This window comes from Drosophila gunungcola (genome assembly GCF_025200985.1).
Source record: "Drosophila gunungcola strain Sukarami chromosome 2R unlocalized genomic scaffold, Dgunungcola_SK_2 000006F, whole genome shotgun sequence".
NCBI lineage: Eukaryota > Metazoa > Arthropoda > Insecta > Diptera > Drosophilidae > Drosophila > Drosophila gunungcola.
Genome location: NW_026453168.1, coordinates 1007085 through 1027762, shown reverse-complemented (window position 1 = coordinate 1027762; position 20678 = coordinate 1007085). Strand labels below are relative to the sequence as shown.

The 20678-nt window shown below is 42.8% G+C and overlaps 3 protein-coding genes across 17 annotated transcripts in view; 2 read left to right on the top strand and 1 right to left on the bottom strand.

Annotated features, from left to right (window-relative positions):
* Positions 1-15361, top strand: part of LOC128255124 (serine/threonine-protein kinase N) — a 35021-nt gene extending 19660 nt beyond the window's left edge. For 5 of the 15 annotated variants that reach the window (XM_052984643.1, XM_052984644.1, XM_052984640.1 and 2 more), the window contains exons 4-12: positions 1171-1709; positions 7521-8825; positions 9838-10509; positions 11979-12191; positions 12315-12968; positions 13038-13409; positions 13469-13576; positions 13641-13781; positions 13848-15361. In XM_052984643.1, the coding sequence (XP_052840603.1) occupies positions 1171-1709; positions 7521-8825; positions 9838-10509; positions 11979-12191; positions 12315-12968; positions 13038-13409; positions 13469-13576; positions 13641-13781; positions 13848-13991 (4148 nt within the window). In that variant the 3' untranslated portion in view covers positions 13992-15361. Of the gene's footprint in view, positions 1-1170; positions 1710-7520; positions 8826-9837; positions 10510-11537; positions 11904-11978; positions 12192-12314; positions 12969-13037; positions 13410-13468; positions 13577-13640; positions 13782-13847 lie in introns of those variants that run through there. The other 10 variants (XM_052984650.1, XM_052984648.1, XM_052984646.1 and 7 more) reach the window with 7 other exon arrangements.
* LOC128255125 (uncharacterized) lies at positions 3144-7117 on the top strand. The gene is made up of 4 exons (XM_052984655.1): positions 3144-3491; positions 4285-4674; positions 4734-5165; positions 5224-7117. Exons 2-4 carry the CDS (start codon positions 4444-4446, stop codon positions 6832-6834), a joined length of 2274 nt encoding a protein of 757 aa, XP_052840615.1. The 5' UTR covers positions 3144-3491; positions 4285-4443; the 3' UTR covers positions 6835-7117.
* On the bottom strand, positions 15324-16066 carry LOC128255127 (uncharacterized). Its single transcript, XM_052984657.1, has 4 exons — positions 15873-16066; positions 15729-15813; positions 15524-15674; positions 15324-15462 (listed from the first exon to the last, which is right to left on the bottom strand). The coding sequence occupies exons 1-4, from the start codon at positions 15873-15875 to the stop codon at positions 15363-15365; spliced, it is 339 nt and encodes a 112-aa protein (XP_052840617.1). The 5' UTR covers positions 15876-16066; the 3' UTR covers positions 15324-15362.
* Positions 16067-20678: the final 4612 nt, after the last annotated feature.

The following is a 20678-nucleotide window of genomic DNA, read 5'->3' as shown; positions in this document are numbered from 1 at the left end:
GGATCGGACGACTATAGCATATAGCTCCCATAGGAACAATCGGAAAAATAAATGAAAAAAAATTATAACTTTGCTGTTTTTTAATTTTTTGTTTAGTTCTTCGACATATAGTAATGGTAAAATATTTCCGATTTACGGTTTAAATTTCATCAAAATCGGACGACTATAGCATATAGCTCCCATAGGAACAATCGGAAAAAATAAATGAAAAAAAATTATAACTTTGCTGTTTTTTAATTTTTTGTTTAGTTCTTCGAGATATAGTAATGGTTTAATATTTCAGAATTACGGTTTCAATTTCATCAAAATCGGACGACTATAGCATATAGCTCCCATAGGAACAATCGGAAAAATAAATGAAAAAAATTATAACTTTTCTGTTTTTTAATTTTTTGTTTAGTTCTTCGACATATAGCAATGTTTAATTATTTCAGAATTATGGTATAAATTTTATCAAAATCGGACGTCTATAGCATATAGCTCCCATAGAAATAATAAAAATATATAAAATAACTATCTAATAATTGAGCTGCAAATAATCATAGTTTCAATGTTTTTTTTTAGCACATACTCAAGTAAATCATAATTTAAATGTTTTCAAAAGTATTTAATTAATGCAATAGCTGCAAGGGTATATGAACTTCGGCTTGCCGAAGTTTGCTTTCCTTCTTGTTTTTGTTTAAATTCATATTATTTATGTTAAGCAATTAACTGCAAGTAGCGATATAAACTGTTAAGCTTAAAGCTGAGCTGAGGCTTATCATAGAAACTATTTGTATCTGACGAAAAAACATTATCTTACCAAACGTAAAAGCTATTTTCAACATTTCAGGAAGTTGTGAAATAAACCCTGAGGAAATTTCAAACTCTTCATTAAAACGTGGCTTTGAATTTGCTATCAACAGTGCCATAAAAAGCTTGTATTTACAAATAAAAAAAAATGCTGATTGTTAATAGAAATTATTTCCACATACAATAGGTTAATATCAAGTAAATCAAGTTAATCCTTAAATTTTAAATGTATTTTTAATCAAGAACTAACCCTTTAAAGACACATAAAATAAGTAATTTAAGTAATTTAAAGTAAAATAAGTTTTCTAACGGAACTTTCTCTTTACAAACATTTATATAAAATATAATTACATTTATATTGTTTCCTATTTCTTGCAGAGTCCATTACTGCCTGCATTGATCCCAATGGCGGTTTCTTGGTCAGCGGAGCGGTTGGCGGACTGGGCGGCGGAAGTACGGCTCTCGAGGGGGGCGGCCCGGCTTCCGCCAATGACAAAGTGCTCGCCTCGCTGGAGAAGCAGCTGCAGATCGAGATGAAGGTGAAGACCGGGGCGGAAAACATGATCCAGTCGCTGGGCATCGGGTGCGACAAGAAGCTGCTGGCGGAGGCCCATCAGATGCTGGCCGATTCGAAGGCCAAGATTGAGTTTTTGCGCCTGCGCATCATCAAGGTGAAACAGAATCGCGAGCAGGCGGATCGACTGAAGGCCTCGCGGCAGATGATCGACGAGCACGGTCAGACGATCGGCGGGAACAACAGCAGCCAACCGCAGAGTTTGGAGACGACGCTGGAGGAGCGGATCGAGGAACTGCGCCATCGACTGCGGATCGAAGCAGCCGTCGTCGATGGAGCCAAGAATGTCATCCGCACGCTGCAAACGGCGAATCGGGCACCAGACAAAAAGGCGCTGCAAGAGGTGAGTTTCACATAAAGTTTATCACTTTTGGGGTTACTTAACTGGATAATCTATACAAAAAATCCGATGTTAGGCCAGGACTTGGCAGGTATTAAGACAGGGAAGATTTGATTGTTAATTTTTTTGTTAAAACATATGTAGCTAAGAAAGTAGAAAGACTTTCTTTTGCAACATAGAGGTTGTAAAAAAAAGTATTTCGTCAATATTTGCCAAATGCCAGAATGTTAAAAAAAACAAACAATTAAATTACCCTCCTAGTAATTTTTAAGAAATTCTTATCCCAAAATTAATTAGAGCTGGCTGGTCGCCAGGCACACGTAAAACCCTGCAAGTATTCCCCCGTTTAGCCGAACTCAGGTGTACATAACTTCTGCCATATGGCCACACGTCGTATGATTCATATTTGATATACCCATGCGTATACGTGATTTTTGTCCGACTTGAGGCAACGGCATATGAAACGCGAAGCGGAAAGAAGGAAAACCTAATTATGCGGCTGCTTGAAATATTTTTCAACGATCTCCCATCGTCTGAATTTCATTTTAATTTTAAGTTTTTTTTACGCTAAATGTCGTCTCATTAATTAAATGGACGTGGAACGTCGCCATTACTTGAGTCCGAGAAAAATGATTTGGCAAGTGTGCTCAGGGCCTGCCCTAATAATTTTGGCACTCGCTTTTTAGTTTATTTTGAAATCTTTCAGTTAATAGCGCTCGCGTTCAGAAAAGTGGTCTCAAAATATACGCAAAATAGGAATTTCACAATGCATTACCAGTGCACATATATATGCAAGTGAAAATATTCATTTTTTCTCTATTTCCCAACTTTAGCGTTTCCTGTCGCGTGGCAAGCTCGCTTTTTTTCCCCTTTGTGATTTTTCTTTTCACTGATGCTCATGCGGTTTTGTCTTTTTCTTGGGCTCAACATAAAACGTATACGTACAGACACTTAACTTCCGCACCAGCTAGTACAACAATATGTTGTCCGGGCTATGGCCTAAATATTCTATTTGCAGGCCCCATTCTCATATTTATTTGTTCTGTGTTGCGGTTGCATCTGTCAGATGCAGAAACAAGAAAGTTTTAAGGAACCATGCTTTCATAGCCATATAATAAATTATAGTTTAACGAGCTAGTGAAAGATTGCGGGATTTTGATTAGTAAAACAGATTTTTCCTTTTCAATATCAATTCGAAATATTATTCAATAATAATAAACTTATGAAATATTAAAACAGTTATATATTATAACCTATAGTTGAAATGGGTATGAAATATATTAAGTTGACACATTTTTTTTTTGCTGTGCATTCAAATATCGCAGAAGTTATAATACGATCGGCTAAACAATAAACACAAAACTTTTGCCGCTGCCCTTTTGTCCATTTGGAAGCGTTTTGCTAAACATTTTTAGAACTTTGCTGCCCGCTGGCCCACAAACATGAGATATATAAACACGTCTATATGTCTGTGCCTGTGTTTGATCGAGCAAAAACAAGAAACGTATAAGACCATCATAAGAAGCGGAGCGCAAAGTTCTATGGCCAGCATATGGGGAAATTTGTTGTTAGCCGCGGTTTTGTTGATGTGTCTGTTTGTATGTTCGCTTCTCTAGCGAATTTTCTTAAGCAGCTTTTCCCCGACGTTCAGTGCGAGTTGGATTGCCGTTGGCTACGTGCGTCGCCGCCTGGTGTTTCCCGATATTTTATAATTTTTTTTAATTACCGCGTCTTTCGTCGCGTTCGTGTTCCTTTGTTTGCTTGTGTTTAAAACTCTATGAATGTGTAATGAGATAATGCTAATAATAATGAAATAATCGAAGTAAACTCGTGAAAAGCACGCACACACACTGTATAACTCGAATCGAATGTCTGAGCTTGGCATTAGTTCTTTCACATTACGCATACGCAGCGTGCGCTGCAGGTTTTCAGCGCTTATCCACCTGCAATTGCGTAATTTCCCATTTGGATTGTCCGTTCTTCTCTCGATTTCCCAGATCTGGCTTTTGGGGTCATCTTGCAATTTTAGCGTAACGAAAAAGAAATCTTGTTAAAAATAAAATCACATAAATATAGAAACACAAATTTTTACAAAAGCTAAGAAAAACCGAAAGTGTTTTCGTTCCACCCCATCTCTTAGCCCCCGCGTTTAAAATGTGTGTGCGTTGGCTGAATGAAGCTAAAAATACGTGAAAACAAAAAAACAAATTAATATAGTTGAAACTGCCTGTGAAGAATGTTTGAGTTAACCAAAAACGAATATTTAAATGGAAAAAATACATTAAAAATGTAAAAAATGAAAACAGTTAAATTCTACTTTTTGTTTGGAGATCCCGTGTCATATAAACAATGAAAAGAATTCCTTGAATTTGTTTAAAATACAAAATTCAAAGGAAAAGAAAAATAAAATAATTCTATACAACCTGTGGAGATGTTACCACAATTTGTTGATATGAAATTACCTTTTAATTGTTAGAGGATTCCTTAAGCATTTTCAACTTAAACTGTTAGTTTATGATAAATATTTGAATTCTGTTCGACAAAAGAAACCATGAAAGCGTTTTCTCGATATTTTTAGCAAGAATATAAAGTTCGTGTGTGACGTATATAAAGATATATGTAGTATATATAGTGCGTGAGTGTATTTTGTGAATAAATTGATGGCACCTTGAGCCACACCATAACCACAGCCGAAATGTGTTCAAGCTGCGATCGCAAAAACGGTGCGTAGGGAGTCATGAGCACGACCACGCCCACGCCCACTCCGGGGGCTGTTCTGGGCCAACAGGTTCCACTGCCCCATGAATTGACCGCCGAGTGGACGGTGCGAGCACATCTCACTTTTGCCCGAGCTGGTGAGCCGGTGCAAAAGGAGTTTGCTGCCCCGGAGGCTGTGCATCCCATGCGCGTGGTCTACAAGTGGTGCACGCCATGCGAGGAACCCGAAAGCGAGCAGGATGCGGACAAGGTGAGTTGTGTTATTGGGGATCTGCCCAACATTACTCACAACCATTGAATCCTCTTCAGACAGCAGCCACAGCGGGAACCAGCTTCCGTTCCACCAACTCCTCGGCCACCACCAATGCGGACTCTGCCTTTGGTAGCCCCCATGCATCCAGAGCTCTTCAGAAGCCTTCTGCTGCTGCTCCTCCTCCTCCTCCACCTCCTGGAGCCACTGCTCAAGTGTGTGGCACACGCTGCCGGAGCACCTGCAACATCATGGTGTCGGCTGTGGCCGATTTCCTACCCCATGAAGCGGGAATCGGGACTGTGAATGAACCCTTTGTGTACCACAGCAAAGTGCGAGCCCAGCAGCTAAGGGATGCCTTTTCGCAAACGAGCGACACGGAGGAGCAGCCAGCCAAAAGACGTCCGGCTTATGAGCAACGAAGGGCCACCACCGAAGCATTGATGAATTTTGCCAGCAAGCGGCAGGCGGAGGAGGCTAACACTTATGTGGTGGGTTGCGAATCATTAGTAACTCTTCTTACACTTGCTAACTAATTACAATCAACAGCCAACCTACTCGCCCACGCCCACGACGCCCTCGTCAACATTTAAGTCGGCTTCGATGTCAAGGATACCACCGCTAGCTGGAAATTTAAACCAAGGAGCTGTGCCTAGAACACCCAACTTGGGGGAGAAGAAACCGCGCACTGTTCACATTGATGTTTACTGCACGGGTTCCGAGGGTGATGAGGAAGAGGAGGCCGATGATGAGAGGCAAGCGGACGAGGAGGCCTCTAGCTCCTCCGATTCCGAGTTGGCCGGAAGCAAGCGCTACGAACTGGACTCGAATTCCACCCCGCAAACCGTCCTCGACAACGAACAGATGCTGCTGCGCCATCAAAGAATCTCTGGGGGAGCTATGCCCAGGCGTCTGGCTCAAAATCAGGCGAAGAATCCTGTAGGAAGCCAACAACATGACGATTTAAATCTGGGTCATGCCATTACAAAATGCAGCACCGCCGAGGAAGTGTGCGAGTCCAAGCAGCTGCTGTTCCGCAAACACATTGGCGATCAGCGGGCGGCTAAATTGGCTAATCTGCGCCAGAAATACATGCGCCAGCCCAGCGATGAGACGATTAGTAGCACTTACCCAAACTCCTCGAGATCTACGATGCCCAGGGATGCCACGTGCAGTAGCATATCCAGTGTCATGGGTGGAACAGATTGCGTGGACTCGTCTTGGAAGGAAACAGACGAACTGGATACACCGATAACATCATTCGGTTTGGCCAAGTCCGACAGCTTTGAGTATGAGAACTCGCTCGATCGCCTGCGAATTAGCCAAATGGAGCGACTTTGGTCCCGTCAGCACTCGTTGGACCAGAGTCACATGCCAACCCACCCGGGAGCACCCTCCCCGCATCCCCTGCAGACAATAACGGAGGTGCAGTCGCAACGCAGTTCGTTCCAGCGCAGCGACACCATCCCCTCGGAATCGGATGGCTTTTCGGATGCCAATGGATTTAATACCTATCCGGGCCGGCAGCCGCAGTCGCAGTTGCAGCAGATCTCGCATTTCCCGCGTAATCGTCCCGGGTTTCTGCAGTTCTTTGGACCCACTGGCGGACCAGGTGGTGTTGCTCAGCCCACACCGCCAGCCACGGCACCCGTTCAACCCGCTGCGGCCGCCACTACGGATCCGTTCCGGCTTCTCCACCCCAGCTTCCGCTGGAAGAGCGAGGCCCGCGACAACCTCAGCGTGCAGGTGGCCTCCGGATCACCGTCCTCGGAGCGAAGTTCCCCGCAGCTACTGTCGGCTGCCACCACAGTGGTGCGCTGCGGCAGTGAAGCGCCACCCAGCACCACTTCGGCCAGTACTTTTGGCACCACGGTGACGCCTTCGCCGCTACCAGTACGGCGTTTTGAAATTTCACGCGACAGCCCAAGCCTTGCAAGTGAAGCTTCCACATCCGTTTCCGGTTACACCCACGAGCATTTGGAGAAGGCTCGGCGCTTTGGCAATGTGGTGGCCATGAGAAAGCCCGGCCATCATGTGGGTCCCACCAAGAATCCGAATTGCCAATGTGAAAGCTGCCAACGTTGGCTGGCCGAAAGGTTTCAACTTCGCGGTAGAGCCTTCTCACTGGGCGAGAAGCCCTTGATCAGGCGCCCGCAGTAAAATAAACATTATTGAACCCTTTTGGATTTATTATTATTTTTCTTCGTCTAAGTCTTGCATTTAACACATTGCTTTTGAGATTGTCATACTCCCAATTAACCCAAACCCAATTAACCCAAACCCCAATCCCGAACCCAAAAACCATCTTTCTTTCGATTAGTTGTAAGCCATGTAAGCGAATGTTCCTCACACAAAACACAAATTGTGCGCTGAATCAATTTAAAGTTGTAATAAAGTAAATCAATAGTTTTAGTTAGAAAATTATCTTTTATTTCGGTGGTTAAGGTAACTTATGAATATAGTTTAAGTAAATTTAGATTTAATATCTTGTCAAAACGGTTTAAAATCTAATAGATTGATTGGTTTTGGTTTTTCTCAAAAAGCCTATATTTTGTGATTTATTTATAAAATTCTATTTTTAAATAGTCTTGAAAAAGTGAATCACAAAGAAATGATTATTTAATTCCCCAAGTATATAAAAAGAAAGGGACAAATATTAAAGACAATGTATGTGAGGGTTTGCTTACATTTATGAACATAATTTAAGTGAATTTTTTGTAGATGTTTTAAAGGAAAATTTGAATTTTATGTATGTCTACGTGGATTTTTTTTGTAAAGGTTTTGGGGGCATTTTGTTTATAGTGTGTAGACTCCAAGATATTAATATGTTTTTATGTTTAAACCAGGCCCATGGACGTTTGTCGGAATCGTCGCGAAAACTAGATCTCTTGCGTTACTCCTTGGAGCTGCGTCGCCAGGAGCTGCCCGTCGATTCGCCCGCCGCTCAGGTATTAAAAACGGAGCTGCAGATCGTCCAGCAATCGACATCGCCAGCTCCAGTCACCTACACGTCACTGCAGACCGGACAGGGAGGTCTACTGGGTGGAAAGCCCTACCAGTCGGTGTCCTCGCTGGGACGCTGCGCCAGCGTCACCGGAAAACTGGAGGTTCGTCTACTAGGCTGCCAAGATCTACTGGAAGATGTGCCCGGCAGATCACGAAGGGACAAGGACAACAACTCCAGCCCCGGGGACTTGAGGAGCTTCGTCAAGGGCGTCACCTCGCGCAGCAGTTCAAAGAGCTATTCGGTGAAGGATGAGACCTCCATCGAGATCATGGCGGCCATTAAGCTGGACAACATCACCGTGGGCCAGACATCGTGGAAGCCATGCTCGCAGCAGGCCTGGGATCAGCGCTTCTCCATCGATCTAGACCGCTCGCGTGAGCTGGAAATTGGAGTGTACTGGCGCGACTGGCGATCTTTGTGTGCGGTGAAGGTGCTGCGTCTGGAGGAGTTCATCGACGATGTGCGTCATGGCATGGCCCTGCAGCTGGAGCCGCAGGGTCTGCTCTTTGCGGAGGTCAAGTTCTTGAACCCCATGATTTCGCAGAAGCCAAAGCTGCGGCGCCAGCGCATGATCTTCAACAGGCAGCAGGCGAAGAACATATCGCGGGCCAAGCAGATGAACATCAATGTGGCCACCTGGGGTCGTCTGCTCAAGCGAAATGCTCCGAATCATGTGCACATGGGATCGGTCGGATCGGGATCATCGATAACCGGTGCCTCTCCAATGGTGGTCAGTGGTTCCCGGGACTCGGAGTCGCCGATTTCGAGGACTCCCTCTTCGGATGCACTCGTCGAACCGGAACCATATACGCCAGGAGAACAGGCCCAGAACCTGGAGTTCGATCCCGATGCGGGCATGCACGAACATGTGGAGACACCGGGTGAATATCCCGATCCAGCAGCCACTGGTCTGAGTGGAATGCGTCCCCTTTCCATGCATATGCAGGGCATCAGTGTCCTGCCCCCAGATTCGCCACCCGTGGCCACCGGAGCAGCTGGAAGGCCCAACACGCTCAGCTTACAGATGCCGGGAGCCGGTAAAGGACAGGTGATCCAAGGCGGTCGCACTGCAGCACCCACAACGGCGCCACCGCCACCACCCGTTCTCAAGTCCTCATCCACCACGCCGATCCTGGATCAGGAGGTAAGTCGTGCATTTGTTTTATCCAGAGATCCGTGTGCAGTTTAATAGTCAGTATATGACCCTGTATAAAGATCTGCGTATTTACTTAGATGTGTACCCGTAGCTGGTTTGATCGTTGTGCCTGCCACCTGCTCCTCTGCCCACTCTCTCATGTATCTATTTACCCACCCATCCACACATGCACACACACACACACACACACTGCCACACACACTCAAACTGTACAGTCATCACATTTGGGCATTTGGTGCTGGTTTTGTATTATATATCGCTCTAATTTGTACATTTGGAACGGCATCCGAACTCCATACAGAATCATCATCGATCGCAAAAACTGACAGAAAAAGTTTAAATAATTTGAAGGCTTAATAATGGATTTTCTTAGCTTTGTTCGTCTAAAGTCTATTTTTTAGTCTCAATCTTCATTCTTAGATTTAAGCTGTTACAAAAAGTCTTTTTTATTTGAAAACATATATATGTAAAAATTTGGATAAAACACTTGAAGTAGCATAGAACATTTTTAATTAAGCTCAAAAAATACTTAAAAAAATTAAAATAAAAGAACGTATATGTTCTTTAAAGAATTTATATAAACTAGCAGTTCTAAAAACCTCTCAGGCTTAAGATATAATGTATAAAAAGGACGAAAAAGGACTGATGGAATTACACGGCAACGTTATTTGCTAGCCTTGCTTTTAAATTACGGAAATTAGTTGACGCTTAAGCTTTTTCTACGTCCCCGATGCCTTCGATTTTCACCGCATTCATACCATGAACGTCATTTTCCTTCGCTTTTCTCTATTTCGTCTCCTCGAGAAAACTACTTTCTTTCCTTTGGACTTGATTACCCTTTTTACCATGTCTTTCTTCATCTGTCTATCTATGATATTTTGCAACGCGCTTTATGTGGCCCGGCGTCATTCTACTCTCTCTATCTCTATGTCCCTGTGTGTTTGTGTGGCCGTCTCGGTTTCCGTTTCCGTATCGTCATGATTTCGTTAATCGCCGACAGCTGCAGGATGCCCTGCACGAATTCGATTTCCTGTCGGACCTGGACTCGCGTCCCACCACGCTGCGTCGCCTGCTGAAGGAGCAGCACATGTCGCTGGATCCGGGTGCGCTGCAGAATCTGCTGCTGCAACAGCAGCAGACCGAGCAGCAGGCGCTGCAGCAGCGCCAGCGCCAGGAGCAGCTGCGTCTGCAGCAGTTCCAGGAGGCGCAGCGCCAGGCGATCCTGGATCTGTGCGAGAAACAGAGAGAGCCAGAGGAACAGCAGCCGCCGCTCCCCAGCTTTGCCCATCCAACAGCGCCGCCGCCGTTGCCACCGCTTGCCAGCAATCAGATCATGCCAATCCAATGCCAAAGCCAAAGCCCAAGCCCAAACCACAACCAATTTCAGTTGCAGCAGCAGCAGCAGCAGCAGCAGTATCCACATCCCGCCCAGAAACCGACGAATCCCGAGCCACCGTCCGCTGTGGAACAGCAGCTGCACCGTCCGGTCCTGATCCTGCCGCCTGTGGTGCTGCTGGGCGGCCGGGAGGAGGACCGATCGGTGCCACCGTCGCCACTGGTCGAGTATCCCGAGGACGATGACGAGTACCTGTACCGGGGCAGCAACGATAACCTGGGCAGCCGGCTGCACTCCAGCCACAGCTCCAGTGCTGGCGATCGTTTCTGTGTGGAGGTTAGGAGGTTTTTCATTTCCTTGGTTTGGTTTCCGGTTTAATCTCTGTTCTCCGATTTTCACTTGTTTTCTTTTCTAATTTTTTTTCACTAACCCTATTTTCTTTTTGAATTTTCTTACATTATTTGTTTTGTTTTGTTTTGTTTTTGACACGAGTTGGGTTAATTGTTTCTTCCTTTAAATGTCTGTGTGTGTGTTTCTGGTTTGGCTTGGTCAAAACACTCCTTTCGAAAGAAGCCACAAAAATTGTGTATAAACATTTAATTCATAAACACACACATACGCACTGTAATCAAAACGCATTCACAAGCACCCAAAAAACTAACATAATCGTAGTAAAACTAACTGAAAGTAGTTGAGCTTTGAATGTTTCTAACAGTGTTTAAAATATTCAAACCTATTTATTAAAATTGTTCAATTTGCAAACACACTCAGCTTAGTTTGATGTAGATAATGGCATTAGTAGATTGCAAATCCATTTAAAATTCGTTGTTTTCGAAAACAAAATTTCTTGAGTATTTAAAATGTTATACAATATAGATATTGGCATAAATGTAAACTGCACAGCTTAGTTGAATGTAGAATTAGTTTTTAATCCTTTCTTATATTCTAAGCAACTTGAGAGCTTTAATATACCGCTTTGATTTGGCAAATATAGAAACTCGATCAGAATGAGAAATGAAATAAAAGCTAAAAGTGACAATTTTAAAATTTTTAAATAGAAGTGCTTTCTGGCGAATGACAACGAAAAGATCAGAGGAAAGAAATGAGAATATATGATATGCTAGGGGAACGGGGTTGAGAAGAGGGGGCACCCGAAAGTGCGCCACTTCACGTGCCAATGCTCGGGAAATGTTTTAATTTTTGTCACCCACACCCACCTCGCGATTTTCCGCCCCCTCACGTTGCAACGTCAACGTTCCACATTTCCATTTTCATCTAAAATATATTTGTCCCTGTGTTCGCTTACCTTTGTATCTATGTGTCCAAGCTACACACACATTTGTGCTCATCGTTATGTGCGCTGTTGTCACATTTTCCTTTTGGTTGGTAATTTTTAGACCCAAAACAACGACGCAAATGCTTGGCCTCTGGTCATGACTTTGGCACTTGTTCGCCTTCAGTTGGCCGGCGCGGTTTTAGCCATCTAGCCCGAGTATCGCATCGTAGCGAATCGGTATCGATCGAAATGTAGGAACGTCATGTTTGTGCCAACTTTCCATGCGCTCGGTCAAGTCTTGAGGCAGATGTTTGCGGTCCAACTCCAACAGCAACAACAGCAGCACCACCACCACACTCATAATCAGCTCCTCCATTACCTTGATTTGTCCCCCTCGCGAACCATCAATCAACTGTTACTGTGTCCCTGCGCATCCAATCCTGTAGCACCTGCTGTATGTGTCTTCCTTTGGGTTCAATCAAATCGCCCCGTTCAATCAATCAAACTATGAAGATACATCCTCTTGCAGGCCCGTATTAGTCTTGTACATATTACCCTCGAACCGATCAATGCCAGCCGGACGACCAGTTGCCTGATCGAGGAGGTGGCCGAGCCGGATTCACAGCCGGAGATAAAGCCGGTGGCCGAAGTGCAGTCTGGCAAAAATGTATCCGAAGCTTGTGTCGAAAGTATTCTCCTCGAGACGGTTGAAAAGTTAGAAACAGAAGACCCAGTCCAGCAGGTAACGCAGACGCAGGAAGTAATAACCGTATTTGCCAAGCTCTCAAGTTGTAGCCACTAATAGTTGTTTTTCAAATTACCAGCCCTTAACAAAAATTAACGTTTGCGTTCTTGTATGCCTTAGGTTATACCACAAATGGGCAAGCTATACGTGGGCAGCGGCCAGCAGCAGCAGTATGGGCAGCAGTCTTCGCCCATCATCCAGGAGCCACCCACTCCGACCATCTACGGAAATAGCTCGGCCGCCGGTGCTCCGCAATTCCCGCAATTCCCGCAGCCCGCTCAAAGGCAGGAGAAGCAGCCAGCGCAGCAGCAGCAGCAGCCCATCTATGCCAACCAGTATGAGCTGAATGTGGCCAAGGCGGCGGCAGCGGCTTCAGTTTACTCACCCAGCTCCTCCACCAACAGCAACTCCAATCAGCAACAGCAGCACCAGCAGCAGCAGCAACGTGGCAGAAATGTGGCCCGTGGCCTGCAGTATCGAGAGTCCGGAGGACTGGAGTCCGGCAGAGCTGGAAAGCAGCCTCCAAATGCCGGAATGCTGTCGATGGACAACTTCCGTTTGCTGAGCGTCCTGGGTCGCGGACACTTTGGCAAGGTGATCCTGTCGCAATTGCGGAGCAACAACCAGTACTACGCCATCAAGGCGCTGAAAAAGGGCGACATCATTGCCCGCGACGAGGTGGAGTCGTTGCTCAGCGAGAAGCGCATCTTCGAGGTGGCCAACGCCATGCGCCATCCCTTCTTAGTCAACTTGTATTCGTGCTTCCAAACTGAGGTGAGTAGTGCAAACTGAAAGTCTATGGAATCATGGAATCTAAATCATCATCATCTTTAACCTTTATAGCAACACGTATGCTTTGTGATGGAGTACGCCGCCGGCGGAGATTTGATGATGCACATCCACACGGACGTGTTCCTCGAGCCGAGAGCCGTTTTCTATGCCGCCTGTGTGGTACTGGGTCTGCAGTATCTGCACGAGAACAAGATCATCTACCGCGACCTCAAGCTGGACAACCTGCTGTTGGACACAGATGGCTATGTGAAGATCGCGGACTTTGGCCTGTGCAAGGAGGGCATGGGTTTCGGCGACCGCACGGGCACTTTCTGTGGCACGCCCGAGTTCCTGGCACCCGAAGTGCTCACGGAAACTTCGTATACACGAGCTGTGGACTGGTGGGGTCTGGGTGTGTTGATTTTCGAGATGTTGGTCGGAGAGGTGAGTCGAAAAAGCCTAACTTGAATAGCTTAATTCTAAACGGAATCTTTATTTTACAGTCCCCATTCCCTGGCGACGATGAGGAAGAAGTTTTCGATTCAATTGTCAACGATGAGGTGCGCTATCCGCGTTTCCTTTCACTCGAGGCCATAGCCGTGATGCGTAGGGTAAGTTAATGGCTTGGAAAGCTATCTACTTGAAAAGAGAATAATATATAATATTAACTTGCAGCTACTGCGCAAGAATCCAGAGAGACGTCTGGGATCCTCGGAACGCGACGCGGAGGATGTTAAGAAGCAGGCATTCTTCCGGTCGATTGTGTGGGATGATCTGCTCCTGCGAAAGGTCAAACCACCATTCGTGCCCACCATTGTACGTAGAAATGTGGAGCTTAAACCACGATTGTATATGCTAACATTGCTTATAACCACTTAACAGAACCACCTGGAGGATGTCTCCAACTTTGACGAGGAGTTCACGTCGGAGAAGGCGCAGCTAACGCCGCCAAAGGAGCCACGCCACCTGTCCGAGGACGAGCAGGTGCTCTTCCAGGACTTTTCATACACGGCGGAATGGTGTTAGGCACTTGTGGTTAGTTCAAGGGATCACCAATGGGCCTAGCCCGATCGTTATAGCCTTTGCCTTTTGCTTTTACTTGTGTGCGACGTTGGTTTCGAGTAATTCTACTTGGTTAAGTCGATGTGAGTTCAATATTTATAGTAGAAGGCATCATGATGATGCAGATACAGGACATATATATTTATAATCTATACCTATATAGAGAATAGATCTATTAATGAGAGTACTTTTGAGTGTTGCTCACTGGCCGAAAGACCAATATAAACCAAATTACCTAGTTGTCCACTTTGTGGCAAAGCAAGCGAGCGCATTTGTCAATCATCAATCCAGCCAAATTCAAGTCCCACATTATCGTAACATTGTACAGCAAACAGAGCCGTTTCCTTTTCCTAATACGCGAACGCATTGAATAGTCTGACAAACCCTAGGAAAGCCTTAAAAGCAAAGTTGTAGTTTTGGACAGTTTTTTGTAAGACCGGATCTAAATATTTTGTATAGATCAGAAGCATGTTTACACCCCAAAGCAATCATTGCAACATATTTTCATAATCGACATACAAGAACAAATGATATATTTTATACATATATTGCATGCACATCCCAGGAATAGTCTTGCTAAACGAGCTCATCTACTATACCACATATACATCTAGTAAAGTGAGAGAAAATTAAAATATTTACAGTTTTAACATGTAAGATCTGTAAATTGCCTTGCGGATTTTATCAACTCCCCAGCCCATTGCCCGAGTTGTGTTATAATTTTAACATATTTTTTACGTCACATACACACACGCAAACATTTGTTATTTATTATTATTATACCTATTATACGAGAAACTGTATTGCTTTGAGCATTTTTATTCGACGTTAGATTGATTGATTGTAAATGATTTGTTTTGTATGCGCGGTACGCTTTAAACCAGATACAGATGCGAGGATCGAAAACAAAATACCGCTTAACGGGTTTAGTTTTGAGATTCGAAGCTCCGGTTGGCTGACGGCATACAATCGGATTGTTGTAATCTTAATGCTAATCTATGCTATTTTTAATGTAATTTTTTAGTTTTATTTAAGCTTGTAATAATCGATTATTGAAACTTACTTTAAGCTATCATTATGTGAAGATAATTATTGATAATTACGATTATGATAACGATTGTGCACCCCTCATGCGAATCGACACGAGTATAAACCATACAGATCTTCTGTTGTCATTTTATTATGATTATGCCCACAACTTGGGGTTATTATTGTCGATTTAATTTTAAATCTGTCAACTTGGATTGGTCCGTGTCCAGTCACTTTGTTTAGCTTCAAGTTGTGACCGTAATTTATATTTATATGATTTTGAATAAATGTATCTATCACTATTACTTAATCCGAGTTTTTATTGACTGGCTTTTCGCAAAGTCCTGCGCCTATTTGATAATACAAAATGTTTGCTGTATTATCAACAATTGCCAAAAATATGTTGCTGTTTGGAAATAAACTTAGTTAGATATCGAAATTTGATTTTGGTGATTCTTAAAACTCACATATTTTCAAGTTTTTCTTGCAAAGCTTGAAGACTTCTAAAGTATATTTCCTTTGTGTGAAGAACGGGTACATAAGCTTTATCTTTTTCTATTAAATAAAACACTTTAAGATTATGATCATAGTTTGGTTGAAAGTCTGCGGCTTGTTCTTCTGAAAAATGCATCTCTATTATTGATTTGAAAAGGGAAATATATTTATATATACCATTTTTTAAGTCTTTGTAAATTTGAAAACCCAAAGCAGCGGTCAAATCATCGGGGCTTACAGTTTTGAAGTCATTCAATTCCAACTGGAAGGTAAACACATGCATTACAGTTTGAAAGCAACCGGTGATGGGCGATAGCTTACCATGGCTGACAAGCTGTGATTTTTTGATGTTAACGTGTAACCTTATAGGTGTAGGTTCCCAGGAGCTCCAATAGCCACACAATAGCCAACCTCGATGTTTTTCAATATATAACGTTAACGTTTTTTTTAGAAGTTAATTTAATTTCAGCTGAAAACTTAATTTTCACACAAACAGCAAACAGCTGTTAAGTAGAGTTGCCTACAGTACGCAAAATAAATTTAATGTTAACAGTGCTGTAAAGCGAGAGCATATTTAAAAGTTGGCGCATGTTTTGTATCAATGAACCTTTGATATTTATAATAGGGGCAAATTAGAGTTTGGTATTTTAAATATTGAGATAATATTTTATAATTGAATAATTTGTAATACCATCGGAATTCGAAAAACTTAAAACAAATTGACTATCTGCTTAATGCCCCATCAAAACATAATCTTTGTATGCAGACATTGTCTTTGTCTAGACAAAATGGCAGTGCAACTTGGGTCCTTGACAGGCAGAACCGCCCCGACCCCCAAGATCCACGACTCCAAAACTCAGTAAACGAAGACACGAAAGAGGCAACAAATTATGCTAAGTAGATGCAGTTGGCCGGAGAAGGGGCCACAGGATATGCATGCAGAGCAGTTTTCAAGCCATTTTCCGGAGTTTCCCCAGCCACCATCCGTCTGGCGACTGTGCGTCCAAGTGATAAGGGTTTGGCAGCCGTATCCCAGGGATTTCCACATGCGCATATCAATGGGCGTCTGCGATAAGCAACTTATGCTTTCGAAAATATGGAGAACAGCCTTCTGCAGACCCATGCCAATTACAGTTTTACTTCGCAAACAACCAACAATCGTTTTAAAAGTAATTCTGAAAAAATGTTTAAGCATTTAAATAGACTTTAAATAAATTGCAGTCATATTATAAAATTTGTTTAAATATTGTTAGCATTTCTTGTATTACTTAAAAAAATGAAACCAGTTTTATAAAGTCAATATTAAAATAGGGGAAGTCTATTTACCCCAACCGATTTTAATTTAAATTAAATTAATTAAATTAATTTTTTTAAATCTTCCACTATAATATCGTAAGTGCACGAAACAACAATTGTAAATGTGATATTATTTTAACAAAGCTAACAACTATTTATTATAGTTTTAAGTGGAGTGTTAAAATACACAACGCGTTTGCCAAATCTGAAACTACATTTTTTCAAGAAAAGTCTTCTTAGCTATTTCCGACTGTAGTTCGGAGTTTGGGGACGTAGTGCAGCCAGGATGCCAAGGATATTCAATTAGGCTGCTCGATAGGGGCGGTGTGTACCTGGAAATCGATGCGAGGAAGCAAAGTTGCTGTAACTCCAGCAAGCTGGCAACATAAACCAGATGTTGCGGTCGATGGCCATTATGGAGCTTGTCAATGCCAGTTGGGCAACAGAAGCAAGCAGGGGGCAAGTCATCCAGGGCAATTACACTTCGACGACAAGGACACCAAGGGCAGTTGCCACAATAACACTCACACACGCGTCAAGCCGCTGTGCGTGAGGTTACTTAATGCTGTTTACTGGCCAAAGTTCGTCCTGCCATTGGCCACCAGCCGGAACTTGTTTGAGCCCGGGAGTTGGCCACAATATTATTTGCACTGGCTGGGTTTTATTCTCGCCATAACCATTGCCACACGGCAAATGGCCCATTGGGGCATTTATGCCCAAGTTCCATGCGTTCGGGCTGCTGTTCCCTGCCATTTTCATTCAATTGCTTTATCTGCTTGGCTTCTCGGTTGTCTTTAATTAAACTTACTTTCGTAAACTTATAAAACTATTTTTCTACATTTTAGCAAAATCAAAAGAAATGGAAATCAGCATTGACCAAATCTAAATAATACCTGCAAAGGCGTATAGGTAAGCCATTGTAGAAAGCTCCCAACACAAGTTTACGACTACTAATTGTGCAAAATGCAGGTTCAAAAATGGGTACTTAAAAAAAACCAAGAAATTTTATGAAACATTTTAAGGAAGTTTAAAAATGTTTTCTTGCCAAGATACTTACTATAGCCTTTTTAAGATTATTTATTTTTATTGCCAGTCACTACAGAGGTAACTAAAATCTCTTAAATACTAAGCACTGAAGTTGGCAACCTTAACACTCTTTTTACCTGGTGAAAATATATATATCTTCCGTTGTCCTGTACATTTGGTTTGGTTCGAAAAAAAATGGGGAATGTTCTTTGATCTGCCATCAGAGAGCCCATTGTTGTGGCTCGTTGCTGCCACTTAACGTATTTGCCACGCGTTTTACTCGTTCTCCATTTGTTTTATTTCTGCACTGACTTCCGACCCCTGACCGCTGTAAGCGATGGCATCAACGGCGTGAGCCATTGGTGGACTTTTAATTGACCAAACTGCCACTGCACCTGGGGGATCGATTGAGATTTATTGCTTGGTCGTGTCAGTTGTGTTTTGGTTTTTGCACGCCCTCTGCCATTTGCGCATTTTACTCTGCTGCCAATGGCAAGCAATTAGGCAGTTATTTAATTTGCAGCGGGAATTTTCGGCTGGCACTTCTGATTTGTCCTCACACACCCGGCTCGTTAGGCATTTGTGGGGCAAACAGACCGACAGCTGCGGTAAACTTTGGCCAGCAGAATGGCCAGAATGCCGGCTAATGTCATTTGCAATTCAATGCGAATATGCCCTAATTACAAACGAAAAATGGAAAAGCTTTCAAGAAATTTTAAGCACCACAACTTCTGGTCCTTCAGGATGATGAGCGGAAATTGTGTAAGCCAAATATTTGTATCGAAACTGGTTCCGCCTTCCCCATGCCAAAATATAAGCTGAATGTAGCTGAGATCTATCCAGATTATATTCGTGTTGGCTCGCCCTTTAATGACATTTTAAGCGTCTTAATGACTTAATGGCCCTTTGGTCGTCAAAACGCTTTTGCCGCATCATTGGCAATGCAATTAACTCGAGCATTTTGCTAGTCGCCGGTTTTTTGTGTGCCAAGTGTCCTGGGGTAATTAGTTGGCAACTTTCTCGCTGCCTTCTCCGTTTGTCTGCTGGAGTCCTGTAATGGTTTTTGCCTCTGACTGCGCGCGAAAATTCATTAAAACTCGATAATTGCATGACAAGACAAGATCCAGGAACTTGGCCATCGAGTGGGAATCCTTGTTTATCCCTTTGCTCGGTATCTGGCAAGGGGCGAAAAAATGTAATTGATTTACTTGCAATTGATAATTGTTTGCTGTTCGATGCACTGAAAAATATATTAAGTAAATTAATTAAAATAAAGTTGGTCGGAGTATTTTATCAAATTTGTAATAGGTTGTTGGAACCTGTTCTTAGTTAAACTTATTAAATTCCAGTTTGTCAGATTTTGAAATGGAAAATCTATTCATAGGTTTATAAGCCCACATCAGATCTTCATAAATATTATATTTTAATAAAGTTCTAAGGATCTCCTTAAATTCACAAAAAAATTAGTTAGTCGACAAGTTTAAATACAACTTAAATTATTCTTAAATAAAGAGTGAAGGTTGTCTAACAGGATATAATGTGTTTTTTTTACATATAACTTATTTACAATACAATAACTTAAATTGTAAAACTTAAAAACAAAAGGGTTGCCCCAGCCAAGATTTAATGTACTTATTTTATTTATTCTTTCTGACACTAGACACGAAACAATTATTGAAAACTTATTTAAACATTACATAACATTGTTAAATATATTACTCTGCCTACTTATACATATGTAAACATATTTACCTATTTAAAAATCAAATTTTTGTTTTATTCAAATCTTATTTTAATACAATTTTTTGTACTTTTTTTTCTTCATAGGGTCAAAGAGCCAAACCCCATTTTAAACTCAGCAAATTATATTATTCATACATCACGAAGCAAAACTCCTTGATTATCTTGCTTAAAACAAGCACAACTTCTTAGATAAATATTTAGTTTTTGATTGCATCACTTGACTATTAATTTATAGACAGTCAGTAAGTAATTGCCTTGATTAAATAATGAAATCTGGTGAAATTAATTTACCAAAATGTGCGACCCATCCAGGCGCACTTTCATTTGCACCCAGGCCAAACATCAGTTATTAGCTTGTCAGAAGTGAATCGAAATACCAGAAATGTAATTTCGGCCTGCGGTTGCAGGACAGCAAATTGAATTTTGCTGTAAAGGTCGCCGTTGCTGAAGGCAGGATAAACATGCTAAACGTATAAATTTTCAGCCTGATTGCATTCCAAACTTTCGGGTGGGCCTGGGTAGCGATGCCAGAAATTATACACAAGAGATAATGCTGCTGCACAATTGGATTTCCAGCTGAGCAGGGTGAATGCAGCACACAAACATTCATTTTCCACTCGACTTGAGTTGAGCGCGTTTCGCATTTCGCATTTAAGCAAAATTTCAATGCGACAGACAACAGAGAGCCAGACAGCATTGTTACGGTTTTGGCCAGGACCTTAACTTCAACATCCAATGAGTGACATTTATCTTGCGAAGGGGAGCAGGACCAGGACCAGACAGCATTGCTGGAGCATTCATTTGCGTAATTAGTGGCCAAGTGGCATCCGCCACCTGGTTGCCAGTTGGCATTTAGTTCCAGCCGCAGCACAAGTGCTTCGAAATCACCGCAACTGCTGCTTCACTATTGGCCAATACGGAAAAGGCCAGCAGACAGCGAACGTCAGCACAATTGATAGCATACTTCTCGGGGCAGATGCAGGTGAAAAATGGGGAATGAATGCATTGCAGTCAGATTTACTCCACTCTTTTATCTGAGGGATATCTTGTTTTATTCGTACT

Excerpts from the sequence above, each read along its gene's own strand:
- LOC128255125 (XM_052984655.1), top strand. The coding sequence starts at position 4,444 with ATGAGCACGACCACGCCCACGCCCACTCCGGGGGCTGTTCTGGGCCAA. Across the intron at positions 4,675-4,733 it reads GCGAGCAGGATGCGGACAAG|ACAGCAGCCACAGCGGGAAC; the intron begins GTGAGTTGTGTT and ends AATCCTCTTCAG. Across the intron at positions 5,166-5,223 it reads AGGAGGCTAACACTTATGTG|CCAACCTACTCGCCCACGCC; the intron begins GTGGGTTGCGAA and ends TACAATCAACAG.
- LOC128255127 (XM_052984657.1), bottom strand. Across the intron at positions 15,675-15,728 it reads TTACAAAGACTTAAAAAATG|AAGAACAAGCCGCAGACTTT; the intron begins GTATATATAAAT and ends TGCATTTTTCAG. Across the intron at positions 15,463-15,523 it reads CAAGAAAAACTTGAAAATAT|CAACATATTTTTGGCAATTG; the intron begins GTGAGTTTTAAG and ends ATTTCCAAACAG.